Source organism: Neolamprologus multifasciatus, chromosome 8, assembly GCF_963576455.1.
Source record: "Neolamprologus multifasciatus chromosome 8, fNeoMul1.2, whole genome shotgun sequence".
In the NCBI taxonomy this organism is placed as follows: Eukaryota; Metazoa; Chordata; class Actinopteri; order Cichliformes; family Cichlidae; genus Neolamprologus; species Neolamprologus multifasciatus.
Genome location: NC_140446.1, coordinates 9,204,507 through 9,225,544, shown reverse-complemented (window position 1 = coordinate 9,225,544; position 21,038 = coordinate 9,204,507). Strand labels below are relative to the sequence as shown.

Sequence of the window (21,038 nt, the reverse complement as noted above, 5' to 3'; positions counted from 1 at the left end):
ATGAGATGTTTTGGATGAAAGGATGGGTATTTGGGTCAGCGAGAACAATGAGAATAAAAGAGATAGTTTGGGAAAAGAGAGGTGAAATGGGAGTAAAACGGGTCTTATTCAAATCACATTATCCCCGTGTCTTTATTATATCTTAACATAAAACCCTACATGGATGATTCTCCAGGACTGCAGCAGGATCCCCTCTAAGGCATTCAACCACACTGATCCATGGTGAACTGGGGAAATTTCCATGACCCTGAACCTCCTTATTTAACACGGTGGTGGCCAGATACTGCCAGTAATCTTCTGTTAGAGGGAGGAATGGGTGAGTGAAGCTTCGACAGTCTGAGAGGGAAACTGCTGACATCAAAGTATAGCAAAATTAGGCCACAAAATGTAGAGCAGGTTTTGTGCTGCAGCTGATTAAAACGCACACAGAATGCGCTAATGAAAAGAAATCGTGCTAAAAAAATATGATGGGCAGAGTGGTGCACATACAGGCACTGCACAGCACACTCAGAGGTGCAAAGTCACTTAGGTTTACTAACCTGCGCAAATTTGCGTAACTTAAGGTAACTGATTTATACAAGTAGAATGGAAAATAGGATCTCTCTGACTTTAGTTACTTGATCTTTTTATTGTATTTGCATATTTTTTAGAATGTTGGTCTGCAGGGCCACACTGAACTATAACATGTTAAACAGAGGATGAACCTATGCTGATTGCATTAGTCGTTTGCTTCTGTGACAAATGTGGGAAGGGTGGCTGAACTTTGGTACAGATATCCAGGATGTTTGCTAATGATTTTTCTGTTTTTTCTTCCACTCTGTGGACAGAGCAGCAGCACCTCAAACTCGTTCCTGTGAAAGATCAACATCTGCTTAATGTGGCACAAACAATCAGTCACTACATTTTTTATTCACAGCACAACAGCAAACAAGCCGAAGACAGTTAAGAGGAAAAAATAAAACAATCCCTGTGAAAATTATGCCACATTAATTACAAATATCAACAAAATGTTAACTATAATACACAACATGTCTGTCTGTTTGTTTGTTTCTTTGTCTGCCAACTCGGGCTACATGCAGGTTCTTATCTATATCACCTTTTGTTGCCTAACAACCACCTAGCAACAGACTGAAATGAGCAGTTTTTAGCACTAATGCGCTTACATCAGCCTACCATCTAACTTATATTAGATACAACAGGATCCTGAACTGCTGTTTATGCCATTTTCCTCCTGCATCAGTAACACAATTCTCTGTCAACCTTAGAAATAGTTGTGAGTACATCAGCAGTTTCTGAAATAATCAGATTAGCCCCTCTGGCACCAACAACCACTGCACATTTATGTCACTTAAATCACCTTTCTGTTCAATTCTGATACTGAATTGAACTTCAGCAGGTCATCTTAACCATGTCAACCTAAATGCAGTTTCTGCTATGCGATTGGCTGATTAGGTAGTTGAACAGCAGTTGCATCCAATAAAGTCTTTTCAAGTTTCACTTTGGCTGATCTATAAGTATGAAAACCCCCTAAACCAAAGAAAGAGCTCAACTGAATGTTGTTTTCTACAGATACAGGAGTGTTTTCCTCTTGAGTCGTTGCATCTTCCTCTGAAGAACTTCAGTACTTTTCCCGCACCAAAGCTTCGGGGGTTTCGGAGGCCAAGCGGCTACTAAACCATGATTAATGGTAGCAGTGTATCAGCAACCCCCAACCCTTATCTCTTCAGCACACACCGCCCTGCAACCCTGAAGCTCACCTCACACACTAACGCACATCCATAGATTTCACTGCAGAGTGACCAACACTGCAACACACAAACACACACAGACAGACTGGAGGCAGATAAGAGGAAAAGCAATTCTGAAGTAAAGCACAAATGTATCCTTAAGAATTAAAAAATCTAAATTACCCTCATACTGGACTCAAAACCTGAATGCGGAGCAAGCAGCAAGAAAAAGGGTGCCTGTCCCTTTAAGGAAATTTGACACCGAGGAAACCAAAAGCAAAATACTTCTGGAGAAAGGAAACTGAGCCATACTCATTATTCTCACTCCCACACCACCGAGGAGCAACAAGTAAGTAGTCACTAGTAACCTAGGCTTTCTTAATAACACATAGCTACTGCCATTAGTATTATTTATGTGCTGTACGGTCATAAACCTCTTTGCTGGTGAAGCTTTTTAGCTGAGAAATGTTGCCACAGCTGTTGTCTCAAAAATATGATCATATGATCTCTTTAGTGATATTCCCGATTAAAGATATTTGTTGTGGAGTCGAATTTCCCACGTTTCACTATGTTTCCGGTGTCAGTAGTGAACTCTGAACTGCAGCTTTTAGGGCACAAAGCATGAGAAGTGAAAGTAACATTAACAACATACTCTCCAGCTGCATATGCCAAGGATACAAAGGCCACGTGGGACTAATTTTATAATTTCCTTTTTTTTTTTTAGTTTATCTGATTATGACTCCAACAATAGCATAAAGTTCAAGGAAGTTGCCAGTCTATTTGAAGGTTACTGACAGAGTGGGATGATACCTGTGTACCACACATAGTTGGCCAAATGAGTAATAGTTTAAGTGGTTTCTCTCATTCATTGCCTCACTGTGTCAAAACAAGTCTGGAAAGGTTGATAAAACCGAGTCCATTAATAGAAGTGCTAGAAACTACAGTTTCTCTAGTGGCCACTTGATGCTAGCTTTAAAAGAGGAGCATGTTAAGATGCCTAAACTTACAGCAGGAAAAAAAAGCATTTGTACAAAAAACATATTTGGTTCTTATAGATAATTTCCCCCATTCATGGCAGCTGTACAAGGCGTGGAGATTTTATAAATCATATTTTTTTCTACTTGTTCAAAGGCTTAAACATATGGATCATAAGCAGAGTGTGATATGTGGTCCTGTATATTTTTGAGCCTATTAGAACTTTTTTAAAATGTATTCTATTCTCAATGTAATGTTTATAGAATAATTATGAATTTTGAAAGTTCATAACTTAAACATATAACAATAGCGTATACTAGAGCTGGGCGATATATCGAGTTTTTAAAAAATATCGATATATTTTTATACGAGATATAAGATGTGACAATATCCTTTATATCGATATAGTCTATGTTACGTTATAACTATACTTGTGGAGCCGCAAGTTTGCCTCTCTTTCGTCCACTGTTGTCTTTACGCAACGTTACTCTGCCTCGCCCCTCCTTCACTGAACACAACTCCCCCTCCTCCCCTATCGCTTCACCTGCAGCGACAAGATGGACACGGCAAATCTCCGTTAACGAGTTACTGCGCATCGCCCCGTGCGTGGGGCTGGACGCCGTCAACGTGTTAGCTAGCTAACCACGCTAACGAGCTAACCACGCTAACGCCATGCAGCCCAGAGGCGCTGCACAGCCTAAAATCCTTTCATTTTCTCAAAAGTTTACAGCGCGCCTTATGTATGAATTCTGGTTGTGCTTGATGGCCGCGAACCGATTTTATGTGGTACACGGCGCTCAGCAATCTGTCAAAAAATGTTTTAGTACGACTTTGGTAAGCTACGGTGCTGCACCGCTTGATGGATTGTCAGAACATTACGGCTACCGAGGAGCCTCGCGGAGTGATACGTACTGTGCTTCAACGTAACATTACCCTACTGTGTATAAGGACCATAAATGGCACCTGTTAAGAGACGTGGTTACGAAGAGGATTTCAAACTCAATACTGTCAGTCACACAGTAGAAGTTGGGAACAGAGCAGCTGTGAAATCTGTCTTTGTTACTATGCTCAGCGTCTTTTAGTTTACATTTTGACTGCACAATTGTGAGCTTTTTGTTACTCACAAAAACAACATTGTTTTCTTTTATTTATGGAGCATTATTATTTAATCATTTTTTGAATAAATTTTATGTACATCTATGCTCTATGTTAATAAAAGTGCCTGTGTGAAATCTGGGACACAGCTTTGACTAAGAACTCTCTTTTTGTTCTTACTTTATGGCTTTAAAAAAAATATCGAGATATATATCTTATATCGCCGTCCAGGTAAAAAATATCGAGATATGAATTTTGGGTCATATCGCCCAGCCCTAGCGTATACTCTGCTGTGTAGTGAAACTAAAATGTGTAATATTTTATTGCCAATAAAACGAGGCAATACAGACTGTTTAGTTTGTGACTTCTTTCACTTTGTGCTATTTGGCCAGCTGTGCCAATTACAAAACAACACAAAATATGATATTCTGTCCCAGCAGATTTTTTCTTTCTCTGCTTTAATGACATATTTTTTTCCCATAGAGGAAATCTGTCATCTGTAGCGCATAAACCCTCTTTTACCCATATCTGTGAATCTTCAGACTGAGAAGGAGGCAAACTTGTTCGTTTGCTGAGACCAACGAACTAATAAATGTGTGAAAATGACTCAGCTCTCTAATGTGTTTTACAGCATCATGGACCACAAGTTCTAAATGTGAACGATGCACTAAATGATTAAATTAGGGATGATGTAACGCAGAAATGTGGTTGCAACCTCCCCATCAGCCCATCACCGCAACTTTATCATCAACTGCAAAGCCAACAATCCGTGTACATAACTTTTCTTCACAGACATCCTGAAAACAACGGTTTCTAAGTGCAGAATGTGAGACAGCCGCCTTGGTTCAGCAATATAAGAAGACTTCACCAGTGTAGGAAATTCTGATGTCAACAACCAGGTGAGTATTTGATATTCAGTAGAAATGTTTCTGTCTTTTTCATGAGACTCCTGCAAAATATGTCACTCTGAATCCTTTTTAATTCTCTTTTATTTGATTAGGAGTAGCTTTTGCTCTGAAACAGCTAAGATCATGCTTCCTGCTAGTCTTCTCAGACTGAAAGTGAAAGCCAATTTTACTTACACTTTAACCCCACTGGGAATTTCTTAAAATTTTAGCAGAGGCAGGGAGTCATAGACCAGCCTGATTATAAGGGGTGTAAGCCCTTTGATTGACAGCTGGGTTTGCCCTATTCAGCGCTGAGATATAAGAAGAAAAGGAATCAGCTGTTTATTTTCCCCAGTAGGTACATTTTGTTTCAAGTCTGTTGTTTGGTTGCCAAACTCAGCATCCTATTTAATATCACAGTGACAGCTCGGTAACCATCCAACCTAACTAGTGCCAGCATTAACTAACTTCCAAATATGATCACATGTGATTTAAAAATGAATGAATAAATATATAAATAATGACGTTCAAGATATCAAACGAGCAGTTCCTCTTAATGTACAACTACGATCATCTTTGATAGCTACTAACTCCTTTTAGTAAGACTCAATATTAATCAATCAATCAATATAAGTCAGTATAAATCAGTAAAAGTCATCACATTCACATGGAAAAAAAATTCAGTTCAATTAGTATTAATTCCCACACTTATTAATTCATCGTATATATCTGTTTTAATTATACAATCTAAAATATACATATATGCTATAAATATACTTACATAAATATCAAATGCACAGTCCTGTGTTATATTAACATATACACCTTTATACACCGATCTATAGTTATTTAACTACACCTATCCAAAAGTATTGCTTTTTATAATACGTCATTCTTAATATAAAGATTTAACACCCCACCGCTTCCTCTCTATTTTGTTGTGTTGTGTTTTATATAATTTGTTAATAATAATAACAACAATGGATTGCATTTATACAGCACTTTTCAAGGCACCCAAAGCGCTTTACAATTCCACTATTCATTCACTCTCACATTCACACACTGGTGGAGGCAGCTACAGTTGTAGCTGGGGCAGACTGACAGAAGCAAGGCTGCCATACCGCGCCATTGGCCCCTCTGCCAAACCCACCAATAGGCGGTAGGGTAAAGTGTCTTGCCCAAGGACACAACGACCAGGACAGAGAGCGAACCGGCGACCTTCCGGTTACAGATGCGCTTCCCAACCCCCTGAGCCACGGTCTGATTTATATTTGTATAGCCTCCTCCACATTACTCCACAAAACCACTCCACAGACTGTTAACTGCATGCTCCTCGTTGTTGTCCTCGCTTTGTGTTTTTTCAAATGGAGCTCCCCTCTCTGTCTGCGAAAACTTTTAACATTTAAAATTTTTGGTAACACATTATTTCTTCTTCTGAATATTATTTGACCAGTTTTAAATCTGACCAGATCTGTGAATTTTCACATTTTTGAATTTAGAAATATATCCGATCTTATTAACTGTCCTTACTGCACTTTTTGTGCATAGTGACTGTAGTGTGCTTTTATACCCACATAGCAAAATTGGTATGGCCCGGATCTGGCCCACACAATGTGCTTACACCTGGCCCACATACCGCAAAGAATGACGACCCTTTGGTGGCCCGCACAAGGCCAGTTGCAGACACACTGCTGGCCCAGAACAGTTTCAGCTCTGCCCCCAGATGTCAGCCTAATGTGTACCTTAATCAAGCCATGTAATAACAACATGTGCCGGAACATAATAGTGCAAATGTAACATGAGAAAACTCTGTTCAGACAGTGAATGGACTGATTCTTATATAGCACTTTTCTACTCTCCCAGATTACACAAAGTGCTCTATACAACATGCCACATTCACCCACTTCCTCTAAATTGATGCTTCATAACTACGTTCAAACTCTTGACATGCAGACTGGAGGAGCCAGGGATCGAATCAGTAACCTTCCAATCAGTAGGTGACCTGCTCTACCTCCTGAGCTACAGCCATGCGGTAATAAACATGAGTAAACCCTCACTAGGTTTAGGATAAAGTGTACACTCACAAACCTGTCAAACCTGCATTTGAAACATTGGCTACCATAGCAGTATAGTATTGCAACATGGCATTTGGGTCTTCTAACTAAAATAGTAAAATAGGAACATAAATAGTGCCGTCATTGCCAGACCTGGCCCACGTCTGGTTGACATACACCCTGCCATGACACCAGTCAGTCAGAAGGGCCAGCTTGATGCCGGATCCAGGGAAGACCTGTTTTCTATGAGCCTGGGCCACATAAACCAAACCATAATCAGACCAGATGTGGCATGCCATCACATAAACAGTGCCATCTACGCCAGGCCTGGCCCATATCTGGATGACATACCACTTACCCATGCCAGAAGTCACCCAGCAGTGCCGGCTTGACACCAGGTTCGGGCCAGACCTGTCTGCTCTGTGGGTATGTGTTACCCCACATCTCCAACACATGGTGGCAACAGTGCTAACCACCGTGCCACCGTGCTGCCTGTTAATAAAGATTCATGAAGTTAGCAATAAAATCATCTTTATTTATACAGGAAAATGCCTACTTACTAAATGGCAACAGGTCAAAAAAATGGAAATACATCATTTGAAAATGAAATAACTGCGTTTATTAAAAACCCAGTCTATAAGCATGGGTCCATTTAATCCTGAGTCTCGATGATGGTGCAGTTTAGTACATTTGCTCTGTGGTCTAAGTGCAGACTATCTGGTTATGAACTGATTTGAATGTTATCAGGACAATGCCTGCTGAAACAGGAAAAATCTGTCCCCGGGCAATACTGAGGCTCATTAAGGTGATCGCACAGGTCATGTCCTGTTCTGCAGCCTGAAAACAACAGAGCGAAACCTGCCATTCGAGTTTTAACTTTAATGGTTAAAGTCAGTGTTAAATAATTACAGCACTAAATGCAAAGATAAGCCTTTTGCTTATATAAGTAAACTCTCGGGGGTTGTTTTAAAGAGTTTGGCAAAAATGTAACTTCCACTAAAAATGTAGTGACAGCTGCTGTTAAAAGCTCCAGAATAGCTCATGAACTTATTTTAGCTAAAGCTAATCTGAATGTTGGCCTAGATTTAATAGTGTTTGTCTGTTTTCTTAGAAATGGCATCTGGCAGCAGTCTCTTCTCTGAGGACCAGTTTCTGTGTCCCATCTGTCTGGATGTCTTCACTCACCCAGTTTCCACTCCATGTGGACACAACTTCTGCATGTTATGTATCGAAACCTACTGGAAAGATGCGCAAGTCTGTCGGTGTCCTGTCTGTAATCACACTTTTGAAAGAAGACCGGATCTCAAGGTCAACACTTTCATTTCAGAGCTCGCATCAAACGTCTTGTCGCTTAAAGCTAAATATTTTGACACCTGGAGTGCTCATTCACTGCAGGCCAGCCCTGGAGCTGTAGTGCTATGTGGCATCTGTACCGACACGCCGCAAGAAGCAATTAAATCATGTGTGGAGTGTCAGACTTCATACTGCGACGTTCATCTGGCGCCTCATCACCTTGCCCCTGGACTGAAGAAGCACACGCTGATTGAACCTGTGGCGAGCCTGGAGGGGCGGATCTGTGAGGAACATAACAAGCTGCTGATGTGGTTCTGCAGAGACGACAGCGCTCTGCTGTGTGACGTCTGCTCCAGCTCCCGCCACAAGAAGCACTCTGTTGTTCCTGTGGAACGGGCGTACGACGAGAAGAAGAACCTGCTGGAGCACACTGAGGGTAAAGTGCAGCGGATGATCCAGGAAAGGCTCCAGAACGTTGTGAAAGTGAAGGAATCAGTAAAGCTAAGCAAGACAGAAACTGAAAAGGTGACTGCCAGCGGCGTGCAAGACCTAACAGACTTGGTGTCTGAGATTCAGAAGAGTCAGACAGAGCTCATCGCGGTCATCGAGGAGAAGCAAAAAACTGTAGAACAAGAAGCACGAGGGGTAATTAGTGATATGGAGAAGGAGATCACAGAGCTGCAGGTGACGAGTGTGAAGCTGATTGAGCTAAAGCAGACTAAAGATCAGCTCCATTTTCTCCGGCACTACCCAAGCTCCTCTGTCCTGCCTCAAACAATGGATCCTTCCAATCTCAGCTTTAACCGACACCTGGAGATACAACACATAGGCGAATCTTTGAAAAACTCCGTCTCCCAGCTGCGAACACTGCTCAACAAAATGAACACAGACATACAAAAACTGTGCGACAGATCAGACGTGTCAAATAAAGCCACGCTCAGATATATGCAGCAGTACGAAGTGAACGTCTTGCTGGATCCGGACACGGCTCATCCTCTGCTCATGATATCGGACGACTTGAAACAAGTAAGATACAGCATGCGCTCAGGATGGTGGGCAAACCAAATCTCGAACCCAATCATGTTCACTGAGCATCTTGCAGTTCTGGGAAACAGAAGCTTCTCATCCCGCAAGTTTTACTTTGAGGTTCACGTGGGTCAGAAGACCGAGTGGTGTCTGGGCATGGCTGCTGCGTCGGTCCAGAGGAGAGGGTCACTCAGTCGGGATTCGCGTAGTGGGCTGTGGGCCATGTGGTTCCTGGAAAATAAGTTTGAAACCTTCAACTCTCCGGATGAGCCGGTACACTTTGGGAAAGTGGAGCGGATCGGGGTTTTTGTGGATTACGACCGAGGTCAAATATCATTTTGGGACACGGAGGTTGCAACACTTATTTACTCTTTCACTGAGTGTTTCTTTACCGAGGAGCTCTATCCGTACTTTAATCCCTGTGACAATGAATTTGGCTCCAACTTAGATCCCATGATAATAGTTCCTGTTGGTGAAAGCGAGTCAGCGGAGCTTCAGAGACTCACCGTTTGAATCAAATATATTATTCTGTTTGAGTCTTTGTGGGGTAAAAGCCAAGTACCTTACGTTTAAAGACATATATCCAATATGAAGGACGTTTTGGATATTTAATGTCTTTGTCAGATATTTATCAGTGAGATAATGTGAATACATGAGGTTTTCTTGCTAAATTTGCTAATCGCCAATCCAAGTACAGATTTTTTTTCAGTTTTGTTTGGTTTCTTTTTGCTATTAATTAGCTAGAGGAAAATAGATCAACAATTCTAACGTGTTTCAGCTCCTCGTCAAACTGACACAACATTGGGCGTTTTTCTCTCATTTGAAAATGTTCAGGAACAAGGATAGAACTGAAAATGACAGAAAAATCTTCCAGAAAGCCTGAAGAACTATTGCTGCAGACCACTTTAAAATGACAAGAAAGACTGGCTCCTTGGAAAGAAAATATAAAGAAATGACGGTAGAATAAATCCGGTTTTGACAAGTAAAAAGGAAAAGCAAACTGATAAAAACAGTGAATGTGAATCTCAATATGAAAGTCTCTCAATGTTTGTTTTAAGGAGGAAATTAATATTCAAACCTTCAGAAAGTTTAGATGTGCATTTAATGACTAATGAGTTATTTATTATCACAGTTTTTCGTATAATAATTAAATTATTTAGTCTATCACGTTTTGACACATTGCCAGGCAGCTTCATAATTGTCTTATGAATGTAGGATGGTGGCTTCATCTTATAAACAGGCAGACTAATTCATTACACTACAAAAAAACCACTAAACTATAGAGAGTTTTTTTTTCTGCTACATATGGTGACGTCAGTTTAAGAGTGAAAGGTTTGAGCTTGTAACGAGTTCGGCACTTCGTGCACAGAAGATCGAACAGCATGTTAACGAGGGAGAAGAATGGGTGGAAATAATAAAATTGAGGATTTAACTGAAAAGAAAGTGGTGCTGTAAATGGGAGCAACACCTGTGATTTCAAGACAAAATATGAATACACCAGGTGTTCTTACTTATATAGCCGACATGGAGGTGCGAGTGGAGTCTGTAAAGTGGTGAAAGGACTAAAAGGATGTGCTTCTGTAAGTCACGAATAGATGCACATTTTGCACGTGTTTACGGATTTGTAGAAAGAAACGTTGCTGCAGAGTAGTGTATTCTTTTGTATGTGTTTTTGGGCACTGTGAGCACTGCTAAAGTAGATTCCAGTATATTAAACAACAACAGATATATCCACATAGCAAGTCAGAGAAAAACACTGTCCCTTTAATTTTGATATATTTAATATTACATATATACCTGATTGAGGATCGATCTGATTTAATTTTCAAGTGTCAAACTGGAGTCATAATTCCCTGACTCATTGCAATGGTTTTTGTATTTTTTGCAATATCCAAATAAATAATATTTGTGAGGAATGAAAGTCAAAATAAATGACATTTTTTGCCTACAATTTGTGGATTTTGTAGCTCCTTTTTTCACCTCTCTCATATCCAGCACAGTTTAGAAGTTAATGTAATGTGTACAGAAAGAAAGTGATGGGTTTTTGTGTTATTGGTTAGTTGGCAGTACTCCGCAAACAAATGAGGCTTAAAATACACTGAGAAGTCAAGGAGGAGCCAAACAGTCATGTCCAAGGCAAATTAATGTTGTTGCACTAAAATCTGGCCAGTACCTATGGAAGAGGATTAGGGCCATAGGAAGAAGAAGAAAAAAAAGGGGGGCTCTTTTTTATTTTTTCTTCTTTTCCAGAAGAAGAAAAAAAAAAAAAAGTCAAAATTCTGAGATTAAAGTCAAACTTATGACTTTTTTCTCAGAATTCTGGAAAAGCAGGGGAAAAAAAGACGTGCCCACTTTTGTTTTTCAGTGGCCCTAATCCTCTTCCATAAATACCCGAAGTTGAAAGATGATAAAATGTCCAATAAAGTGACAAACATTACTTTGGCCTTGAGCAGAATTTGGGTGAAAATCCACTATATGATCACTGTGCTCAAGTACTACACCTGCAATTCTTGTCCATCTGACACTTATACGTGGCATAAAAACATCAGACGTTTGGCCGGATGAGCTAAAAATGATTGAAAATCAAAATAAGTGGAACATGTTAGAATATCGGCAAGAGAAAAGAAACAATATAAATAAGATAAACACAATTAGAGATAGGAATTACACCTCAAGGTCATTGTAGTTACTAGTTGGGTCGCTGGAGAGTTAACGCTGACGTTTTGTGTCGGTGCTGATGAAAAATAAATGCACAACTTTATCTTTGAGCCATTTTTACTTCTTTTTAAGCACTTAGGCACAAATACAAACAAACAATCATCCAATATTTAAAAAAACACAGGATACACAGCCATGTTCCCTTACTGCTTTGTAATTTGTAATCTTACCATATAAATCATGTAATATTTTCACATATATATTTTGCATTTGTTGTGCTGAATGGCAAAAACATGCTTAAAAGCTGCACAGTAGCATTAATAAAACTTTTATCTTCAGCTTCATAAAATTTTAATAAAGTAAAAAAGCGTTACGTAACTAAACAAAAGCAACATTTTCAGTATCGCTCAAAACCAACATTTATTATGATTTTTCATGTCTCAATATGATCCCTAAATTCTCCCCTTGTTTATTTTTTTCACCACTTTAATATTTCACTACGCTCTTTAATGCATTTCACACAATACTCGACACCCTCCTCATTGCCACGACAACCGCACTCTGCCCATCGCCATGGGAACACTCAGTCTCCCTTCTCCCGTAATCCGTTTCCCAGCCACAATGAGTATTTGACACGGTTCACAGTCGGAGGCTGGCTGTATGGGGGGTGGGTGTGTAGCAACAACATCCTCTACACAAAACACACTAATAAATCTGGAAACCTGAGGAAATTTGCTTTTACACCATTTATCCTCATTTCCACCCAATAAAAAGAGTGAATGTGAATTTATGCAGGTGTTCAGTATTGTTAAAAAGCCACAATTTGGATTCCCCGTGATGGATGGTGTGTTTCTGACTGCATGGGCGCTTGTCTGTCAGTGTGTAGCGAGTGTTAAAGCGGAGATGTTTCACCGCACTGGAAATGAGCCGAGAGGGAGGAGTTCTTTGCCCCAACCCCCCCCCCCCCCCCCCCCTCCTATCTTCATCATGCCCTTCACTCCTCTCAGGGATGCGGAGAAAGAAAGAAGAGGAAAATGAAAGGCAGAGGGGCGCAGGCCAGGATGAGGGGGAGAGGAGAGGTAGGAAAGAGTGGGAGGGGCTTTGTGAGAGTCTGAGTCAGAATGTGGGTTAAACTGGAGGGAACGGAGAAAACAGCAGAAAGGAGAGAGATGGTGTAGGAGGGGAGGACAGATGGGAGGAGAAAGTAAATGCACAGAAAGAGGATGAGAGTGTCACCTCTCGCCTACCTGAGTTCTGCACCTCATTTAAGTAGCTGTCTTCAGCCACCACCTGCATGCACAAGAGTAAGACAGAGAGTGAGACAAAGGACCAGAATTTCATCTTGGTATAATAGTAAACAAAGAACAAGAAAAAAAACATGAAATTCATTTAAAAGCAAACATAAAATAGCAAAGATCTTCTAAGCAGATTTGGTTGAAAACTGGTGGAAATTAGGCCACCAGCGCATGATTCATTTTCCACCACAAAGTCTGAACTTTAGTGAGTCGTGACTCATAAACAACATTCTAAAATATGCATGATGATTAGTAACAGGCCATGTCTAACTTCTCATAATTATGAATTGCAAAAAGCAAATGTGAAAGCACCAAAGCAGCTGGACTACAGCTCGATAATAACGCCTTAACACCCCCCAAAAAGGAGAAAAATCCTTTCATTGAGTCTAATTAGAAAAAAAAATTTAATGGACAGAGAGTCTCGAGATTATCTTACAATTACCTTCACTGAGCACAAAAGCAACTGTGGCCATTGTTATGAAATAAGACAGGTAATTTTTGTATCTATAAAGTGTATATTTTAGATAATTTCGTTTAATTTCATGCCTCATACACAGATGCTCGTGTTAAACATGGCTCTGTAAGACGTCATAAGAAGTGGATATATCTGAAGCACAGGTGCCCTGCTCACCTGCTGTTCCAGCCTAATACTTGTGAGGGACAGCCACTCAGAATAAAAGTTAACTGAAGAGAGAAGCTGAAACTCTCTATTTCAGACAAAGGACGAACTGAGGGGGTGCACCAAGGCCCAGAATAAGGTAAATAAGGATTATTTTGATCTGTGAATCATGCAAAGCTACTCTTGAGTCATGGAATAAAAAACATGGAGCTGGAGACGAGCAGAAGAGGTCCTCTTTAATGGTTTACCGCACACGGGGTAATCCCTTGAGTACAGCGTATATTTAGTTTTTGTACAACTTTACATGCAGGTTCAAGCATTTCCCCCTAAAGTATTCTGATTTGTTGGTATTTATCCTTGAACATGAAGTCGTCTCGATATACTTTCGATGTATTAATGAGTTTACTCCCTAATTCTCACCATTTGAAGTATAAGTATAAGCAACCCAGGGACGAGAGTACAGCACAGTAACTGCAAACACACACAGTACTAGACAGCATCAGAGTTTATATTGCAGTGTTTATTTCATTTTAGATATCAGATACACATTTACACAACACACAGCCCATCTGCTCTGCTGAGAGGGCAGCGATATACAGCGCATTTCACCGTCACACAGGTGAGTTCTGCTCTCTGCTTCCTGTCACTGTTTCTGGCCACTGCACACGCACGCGTGAAACCAACACGCAAAAACCTCCCAGAAGACTCAGCTTAATGGTATTACATCAGGAACAGGCGACCTGTGATAGCAGACACGGGTGCTGATATCTCTGCTCATGTCAATCACACGGCTCAATTACGGCACTAATCTGCTTCGACGCTCTTGCACCTGCGTCCAGTGTTTGGCCATGCAAACAGACGCACCACACCAGATGGAAGGGCAACAAATAAATATGCAATAATCGAGACCGCTGCAGCACTGAGATAGGAAGTTGCTCCAAAGTGATGCTTTTAGTCATAAATGATCACACTCGTGCGTGCCACCTAGATGACTGTTGCTGGTAAGGTTTCGGGATATTAATGATGATTTTTGTCACTTTTATGATGCGAAACCTTAAAAGGGTCAAAACCTTTAAAGGGTAGAGTGATTTTACTTGGCATTTCCTATCATGTGTTATTACAAGGGAGCCTGGAGACCTGCAGAAGACTTCACAGTGGTGCTGAAAGCATAGTGACACAATGATTGTCAGGCACAGATAAGAAAAGTGAAAGTATTTATCAGGTCTGACAGCAAACCAGCTGCAGAGAGTTGTAGTTTATAACCAGCAGAGCAGGATTAGGAGGATTCTCCTCCACTAACTACCTCACTGTTAAATTGAGGTTGAATCCTGATGTTTAATATGAAAATTTTGCAAAACAGGTGATGATTTTTTTATTCCCCCCTTTATGCAAGTGACACAAAGAAATCTTGATTATAAAAAGTTCCTCGCTACAATAACCTCAATGTTTAGCCAGTGCAAAATCTATCTAAGCATCGATTTATACGGAGGTTCAGCTGATATAAACAGATATCCTAGCTCAGCGGTCCCCAACCTTTTTTGCGCCACGGACCGGTTTATGCCCGACAATATTTTCATGGAACAGCCTTTAAGGTGTCGCGGATAAATACAACAAAATAAAACTAGTACCGGTACCGAAAAAAATAAAATGTATTCATAACACACATGAAAAGACCAAGGAAAACCGAGTAAACGATAAAAACGATAACAAAATAACGCTGAAAACCGATAAAAACCCTGAAAACTATACATTTCACACCTGAGCCTCAACTCTCGCGGCCCGGTACCAAACGACTCACGAACGGTCCGAGGCCCAGGGGTTGGGGACCGCTGTCCTAGCTGACTTATGAGATGATAATAGTTTTATAAAATCATTTGTTTTTGCCCTACACATCTCTTGGTGACCTCTACGTTTGGGATTTTCTAAATGCTTTGCAGTTGCACATCCATGTTTACCAAATCTGAAGTAAAGTAAAGTAAATCAGTTGATTATAATACATGAGCATGCTTCCACCAAGGCCGAAAGGTCCTCTCACACCACACATTCATTGAGTCTTTGGATCCAGATTAGTTTATGACAATGTCTCACAGTTTTTCTTCTTTCATTATGACTATAGTGAAAAACGGGCTTCAGATCCAGATTAAATTCAAAAGTTAATCACTTGTGGGTCAAGCCACACCTTTGGTAAAAAACTAAAACAAGTAAAACAGTCTGCAACTTTTTATTAATAACTCAGAAATATTGCACAGAGCATTAAACATAGGATGGATGAACATTCCTTGACAATTAAGCTTTAAAGGGTTCAAGGCCATTGTGACTCTATACATTATGAATGTATCCATACTAATTCACAGCTTCTCTAACGCCATTATGCGTGTGTCTACAGGATTTGTGGTAGTGGTGATGTTTTACTCCAATTAACAGACATGATCTTCTTGGCAATGAACACGGGAATGGGGTCTTGTCCTAAAGTGTTCTGAAGAGGTCCTCCAACTGAAAACACCATCTATACTCAACACTCAACTGTTTTTGCTCCACTCTTTTATCCAACCAATATCCCTGGAGGACTGCAGTCCCTGAAGACATGCGATTGATCATTCATGAATCTGCAGTTCCTCCAACACAAAAGTGATGCAAACACAGGACCTAAAAAAGACCTCATTCCAATCTTACAATCAAATTCCTTAGATTCCATAGATGACTACAAACAGCTTTGTTCATGCACATGTCCTCACTGGCCAAGATCCCTGTTTTATTTCACAGTGAGGGTGTTTTCTGCCACCCTTTGCTGTTACTAGTATCCTGTAGATTTGTGAATATGATTCTTAGTTGGATGTTTCAGTTTTTGTGATAAAATATTGTTCAACCATCCGATACATCAAATAACCTCCTTGGCAGAGGTAAATCATAAAGCGATTTTATCACAAATCCCATTAACTTTGCTGTTGTAGCCTCTAATAAGGGTTCATAATCTGCAGAAACATTCATTTTATTTAACATTATGCTACTGTATTATTAATAATATAATTTATATTTGTAAATCTGCTGTATATTGGCTCTTTATTAAATGAAGCTGACAAAAAAATGTATTCTGTGATGTAAATTGGAGGCTGGTTTCTGCCTATTGTTTACATACAAGCATTTTAGTCTCCACAGACTGAGCCACGGGGAAGCAGTTTGCAGGGTATACAGATCTCCAGATTAATTTTCTGTTTTGTTCACATGTTTCCAACAAAATGAAGAGCTTCTGAATTCCAAGAATTCCTGCCAGGGGGGAAAAAAACAAACTGTCTAATAAAGATGAAAAATTAGGAATTCATCTGCAGCGTGCTCGGTGTGCTCGATGAGCACGGCTGCTTTCAGTGTAAGTGGGTCTAATTAAATCCCGCACACTGCTGTACTCCACTAATGACTTCTACACTGGCTACTCGGCTCATATGCTGCATATTAACGCAACACACTCCAACTGCAGTGAGAGGAAAACTGGACGAATGTGACGAATAATTGATTGATTGATCATTAATTGATTGCGTTGCTTCTGCAAGACACAAAACAAATGAGTGAACCTGACTTCCAGCTGCTGCAGAAACGCGTTTTGACCCACGCATGACAGAAACACCTGCTTCCTCGCGTTTCGAATTTAACATATCTGCCCTGACATGCAGTGACAGCTTTAACAGCCCGTGCTGGGTCCGTTCCCCAAACACCGCGGGGGCAGAGGAGGCACCGACGGGTTCTTCTCATGATATCCTGCCGCGGGGGGTGGAGGAAGAGGATGAGGAGCAGGAGAAAAGAGAGGAAGGTGGAGGGGTTGTGTTTGTCACCCAGCACGAATGGGTGTGTGCGACAATGTAGACTCCGCTTAATTGGGCAGTGTACCTTCATGCCACCATTAATTGGCTAAAATGTGGTGCTCTTTAAATTTCTGACTTGCACTTGCATTGTTGGAAATGCAGCCCATAGAGAAAAAACACGAAAGCATCCTTTCTGTGATATAGACCTTACAACGTGGCGGCACAGCCCTGAATTCTTCTACAGGCTTATCAATACAACTGTCAGTTTAATCGGGCTGCCGGACTAATTAGGTTTTTTTTTTTTTTTTTAATGAAATGCAGCAGAGGTCAGCAAAGCGTGACCGTCACGGGACATGGCTTCAAAAAAGGAAAGCACACACAGAGAGACACACAAAAGAAAAGAAATAAATCAGGGCACATTGCACTATAAAGAAAAAAACACATCCTCATCAGCAGCAGGCAGGATACAGTACATACCTCAGCTAACAGTGGCAGCCAGAGACAGGCGGTTCCGATCAAGCACAACATTTCCCGGCTGGTGAGAGCCATCCTTCCCGCCCGCTGTGTCTGTGTCATAGCCAGAAAAGCCGCCGCTCCTCTCCCATCTCTGTGTCCAACCTGCCCGTGAGGTGAACCGTTATCCTCCGGCTCGTCCCGCTGCTGGAAGAAGCGTGGTGTGCGGTGATGATGATGTCGGCTACGTGGTGGCTTTTACGCACAGAAGGCTGGGTGCGGCACTATAAACGGGATGAAACACACAGCGATGCATGCACACACACACACACACACACGCTGAACCAATCTTGGGTGAAATAATGTTGAGCTCTGCAAAAACTTGATGCCACGAGCATGTCGCGCTCACACGCCCGCGCGCGGACACATTTTTTGTCAGGGTGAATTACTTAACTGAATTGAACTTCATTTTATGTCGTTGGTCTCAAGCTGTAGCAGATTTAAGACTATGCAGAAAATTTTCCTCAAATACTCTCCAAGTGACCTTTAAAATGTATGAAAATGAATACATTTCTGTCAGACATGTCACTTAGGCATGATTGATGATGGCTTTTTAACATCTTATAGGGGGCAAATGGACACATAAAAATATTAGTAGTGATATGACAACCAGAGACCCTTGTATGTCAAGGAAATTCAGCAACTTGAGTTAAAACTGTCTCAATTTTGAGATGCCACTGGAAACAAAGCAGATTGACTTATGATGGGGTGGTAAACACATTCGAGGATTACCTGCAAAGCAGAGCCTGGGACGTTCACTAGTAAAGCACACTGAACAAATTGCTTAGATGGGACTTAACTCATTTATTAGTTTTTATTAGGAGCATGGTTCTTCTCAGGTCAGCAGAACAGTGGTGTTTTGCTTCACAGCACTCAGTCAGTAATGTGTTTTAATCAGCATTTTTAAGCCAGGGACTGCCATCGGTCGAGTAACCCACTGCACTCATCGTGTCACAGCTTCACTCATCTCTCATGAAGATAAAACCTGAACATCAGTGACGTGGAAGCTCATCCAGCTTAATATTGCACATAAATCACAGATTATTGTAATGTGTGAAGTACAGAAAAAAGGGGTTACCTCCATTGCACAAACTAATGAGAATTCCACTGGAAGGTCCCATCTGCACCGTCTTAATGTTGGAGTCAACCAACAGGACCGTTCCTTATATGATTATGAGAAAAAAGATTCATTTAACAGGATGCAACATGGAACAGGATTAAAGTTATCACCTCATTTAGTTCCTCATTTCAGTTCAAGGTCTTTATCAATTTGTGCATTGAGAATCTTATGTTAATAAATGGTAAAGGGTTTGAATTGAATATTGTTCAGTACATCATGAGAGAGAATGTGGGGAAATTATTAGTGTCCATGAAGATCAGCCCATAAAGCGATACATGTGACCTTGATCTGGGGCACAATTTGGATGAAGACCTATTAGGTGACCACTGTCCGCAAGTTTGATACAATTCTGATCAATGCTCTAGGAAGAGCAGTGACTCTTGTGAATTTAGATGGACAGATGGAAGACCAACGCCTCCTAATGGCACAAGCTCATCAGTTCTTAAAGTTTGAGTTAAAAACACAAACTGAGAAACTGACCTTCATGGAACAAACACAGAATCACTTTTTATGATAGAAAATACACAACATTTAAACCACTGTCCATAAGCATTTCTACAAATCCATATTATTGATGGCAGATGCAGATAAGTGTGTATTTTGCGTTTGTATTTACTGTTTGCTCAAGTAATTTTCCCAAGTGGAGAAGATCCATTTATCCAGATATTCCTGGTTGTAATGGCTTTAGCTGACCTCAAAGCTTAGTTTGAATTACATGAATAGACCTTGCTATGTTTGATGTTTTAAATGAGTTTTAAATTACTTCATTACTTCATTAAGTTGCTGTGTCTTTGGCTTAAAAAGATAATAATCTTTTCACTAAATTATATAAAATTTGCAGTTAGAGATCACAGGGGTTTGAGGAAAAACTGGGACCTGAAATCTTTCTGCTTTTAAATATTAAAGGAGTAAAGATCAACACTAAAACATATAATGGAATTAAGCCTTGTGGATAGAAACATTAAGGTTATTTTTGGACTCTAAACACCAGTTTTCAACCTGTATTTGGCTGAACTCAGGAGTTCATAACCATAAATATCTTTAAATATATACAGAATTGTGACCTTTTTTTAAAATCAATAAATGAGCAAAGACATTTAAGCACAAATCAAGGAGTCACTGATTATCTGCTGTGAACTTGGACCAACACGTTAGAGCTCTACCATCATCATGATGCTGAAAACAATGGGAAAATATAAAACGTATTTGCAAAACTGATCCAGTGATTTGGAGAATCTATGAGTGTAAGCACTAAAGCAGTTTTTTCAAAGCTGGTTTTAGACAAAACCCTCACCCAGACACTCATGAGTCATTCATCTATAAATATACAGTTTCAATAAAGAAAGCCACACGAGGCCCTGTCCCTGTTTGTGCAGGAAAGGTGCTCTTCTTCAATTATTTAAACTGCTGCTGGAAAATACGTTTTTCTACTATTTCCTTTTTATTGCTGCAGCTCCAGTAAAGCTAATAAAACATTATCAGCTTTGTAACAGGAAACATCCCAAACAGAAACTGGCTGCAAAATAAATTCAGCACAGCAGCAGGTTTTGGCTGACGGTGGCAAAAAGTGTTCCAAAAAAAAATACACGTTTTGATTTGTTGTCAGTAAAATTGTCTGAGTGTGTTGCTTTAGAATGCTGCATTTGAAGCTGATCCAGGAAGAAGCATTGCACATCAGAAGGGATAAAACAGAGCGAGCTGCCAGGCCGGTTTGTCTTCACTCAGCAGTTGGACTGCACCGCACTGCTGGGCAGAAGTGATCTGCTCAGCTTTTTCCAGTTTGTGAGCCTTAAACTTATCAGATACACAGAAATGCAGTCACAACAAGGCTCGGCTTAAAGAAGAGCTGAACCTTGCTTCTATAAGGACTCTGATGCTAGATTTGACCAATCTTTAGGCTTTGAGAAAAGGGAAATCTAAATGATCAAATGATATCAGGGACAAAGCACATGTGCCAGATCTGTTCTGTAAACCTGATTTTA

General features: G+C 40.4%; 2 protein-coding genes across 3 annotated transcripts in view; one reads left to right on the top strand and one right to left on the bottom strand.

Moving 5' to 3' along the window:
• LOC146512463 (neurotrypsin-like) overlaps nt 1-18,240 on the bottom strand; it is a 36,243-nt gene extending 18,003 nt beyond the window's left edge. Inside the window, exons 1-2 of the mRNA XM_085169729.1 lie at nt 17,901-18,240; nt 12,963-13,005 (exon numbers count right to left, since the gene is read on the bottom strand). Coding sequence (XP_085025855.1) covers nt 12,963-13,005; nt 17,901-17,999 — 142 coding nt within the window. The 5' untranslated portion in view covers nt 18,000-18,240. The remainder of the gene's footprint in view (nt 1-12,962; nt 13,006-17,900) is intronic.
• Nucleotides 583-11,273, top strand: LOC146512464 (E3 ubiquitin-protein ligase TRIM21-like). Of its 2 annotated transcripts, XM_085169748.1 has the most exons (3): nt 583-2,076; nt 4,590-4,696; nt 7,850-11,273. In XM_085169748.1, the coding sequence occupies exon 3, from the start codon at nt 7,852-7,854 to the stop codon at nt 9,568-9,570; it is 1,719 nt and encodes a 572-aa protein (XP_085025874.1). In that variant the 5' UTR covers nt 583-2,076; nt 4,590-4,696; nt 7,850-7,851; the 3' UTR covers nt 9,571-11,273. The 2 variants fall into 2 exon arrangements, with proteins under 2 accessions (XP_085025874.1, XP_085025873.1); XM_085169747.1 differs by lacking the exon at nt 583-2,076 and having other exon boundaries at nt 3,893-4,696.
• Nucleotides 18,241-21,038: the final 2,798 nt, after the last annotated feature.

Coding starts and splice junctions, on each gene's coding strand:
- LOC146512464 (XM_085169748.1), top strand. CDS start 7,852: ATGGCATCTGGCAGCAGTCTCTTCTCTGAGGACCAGTTTCTGTGTCCC.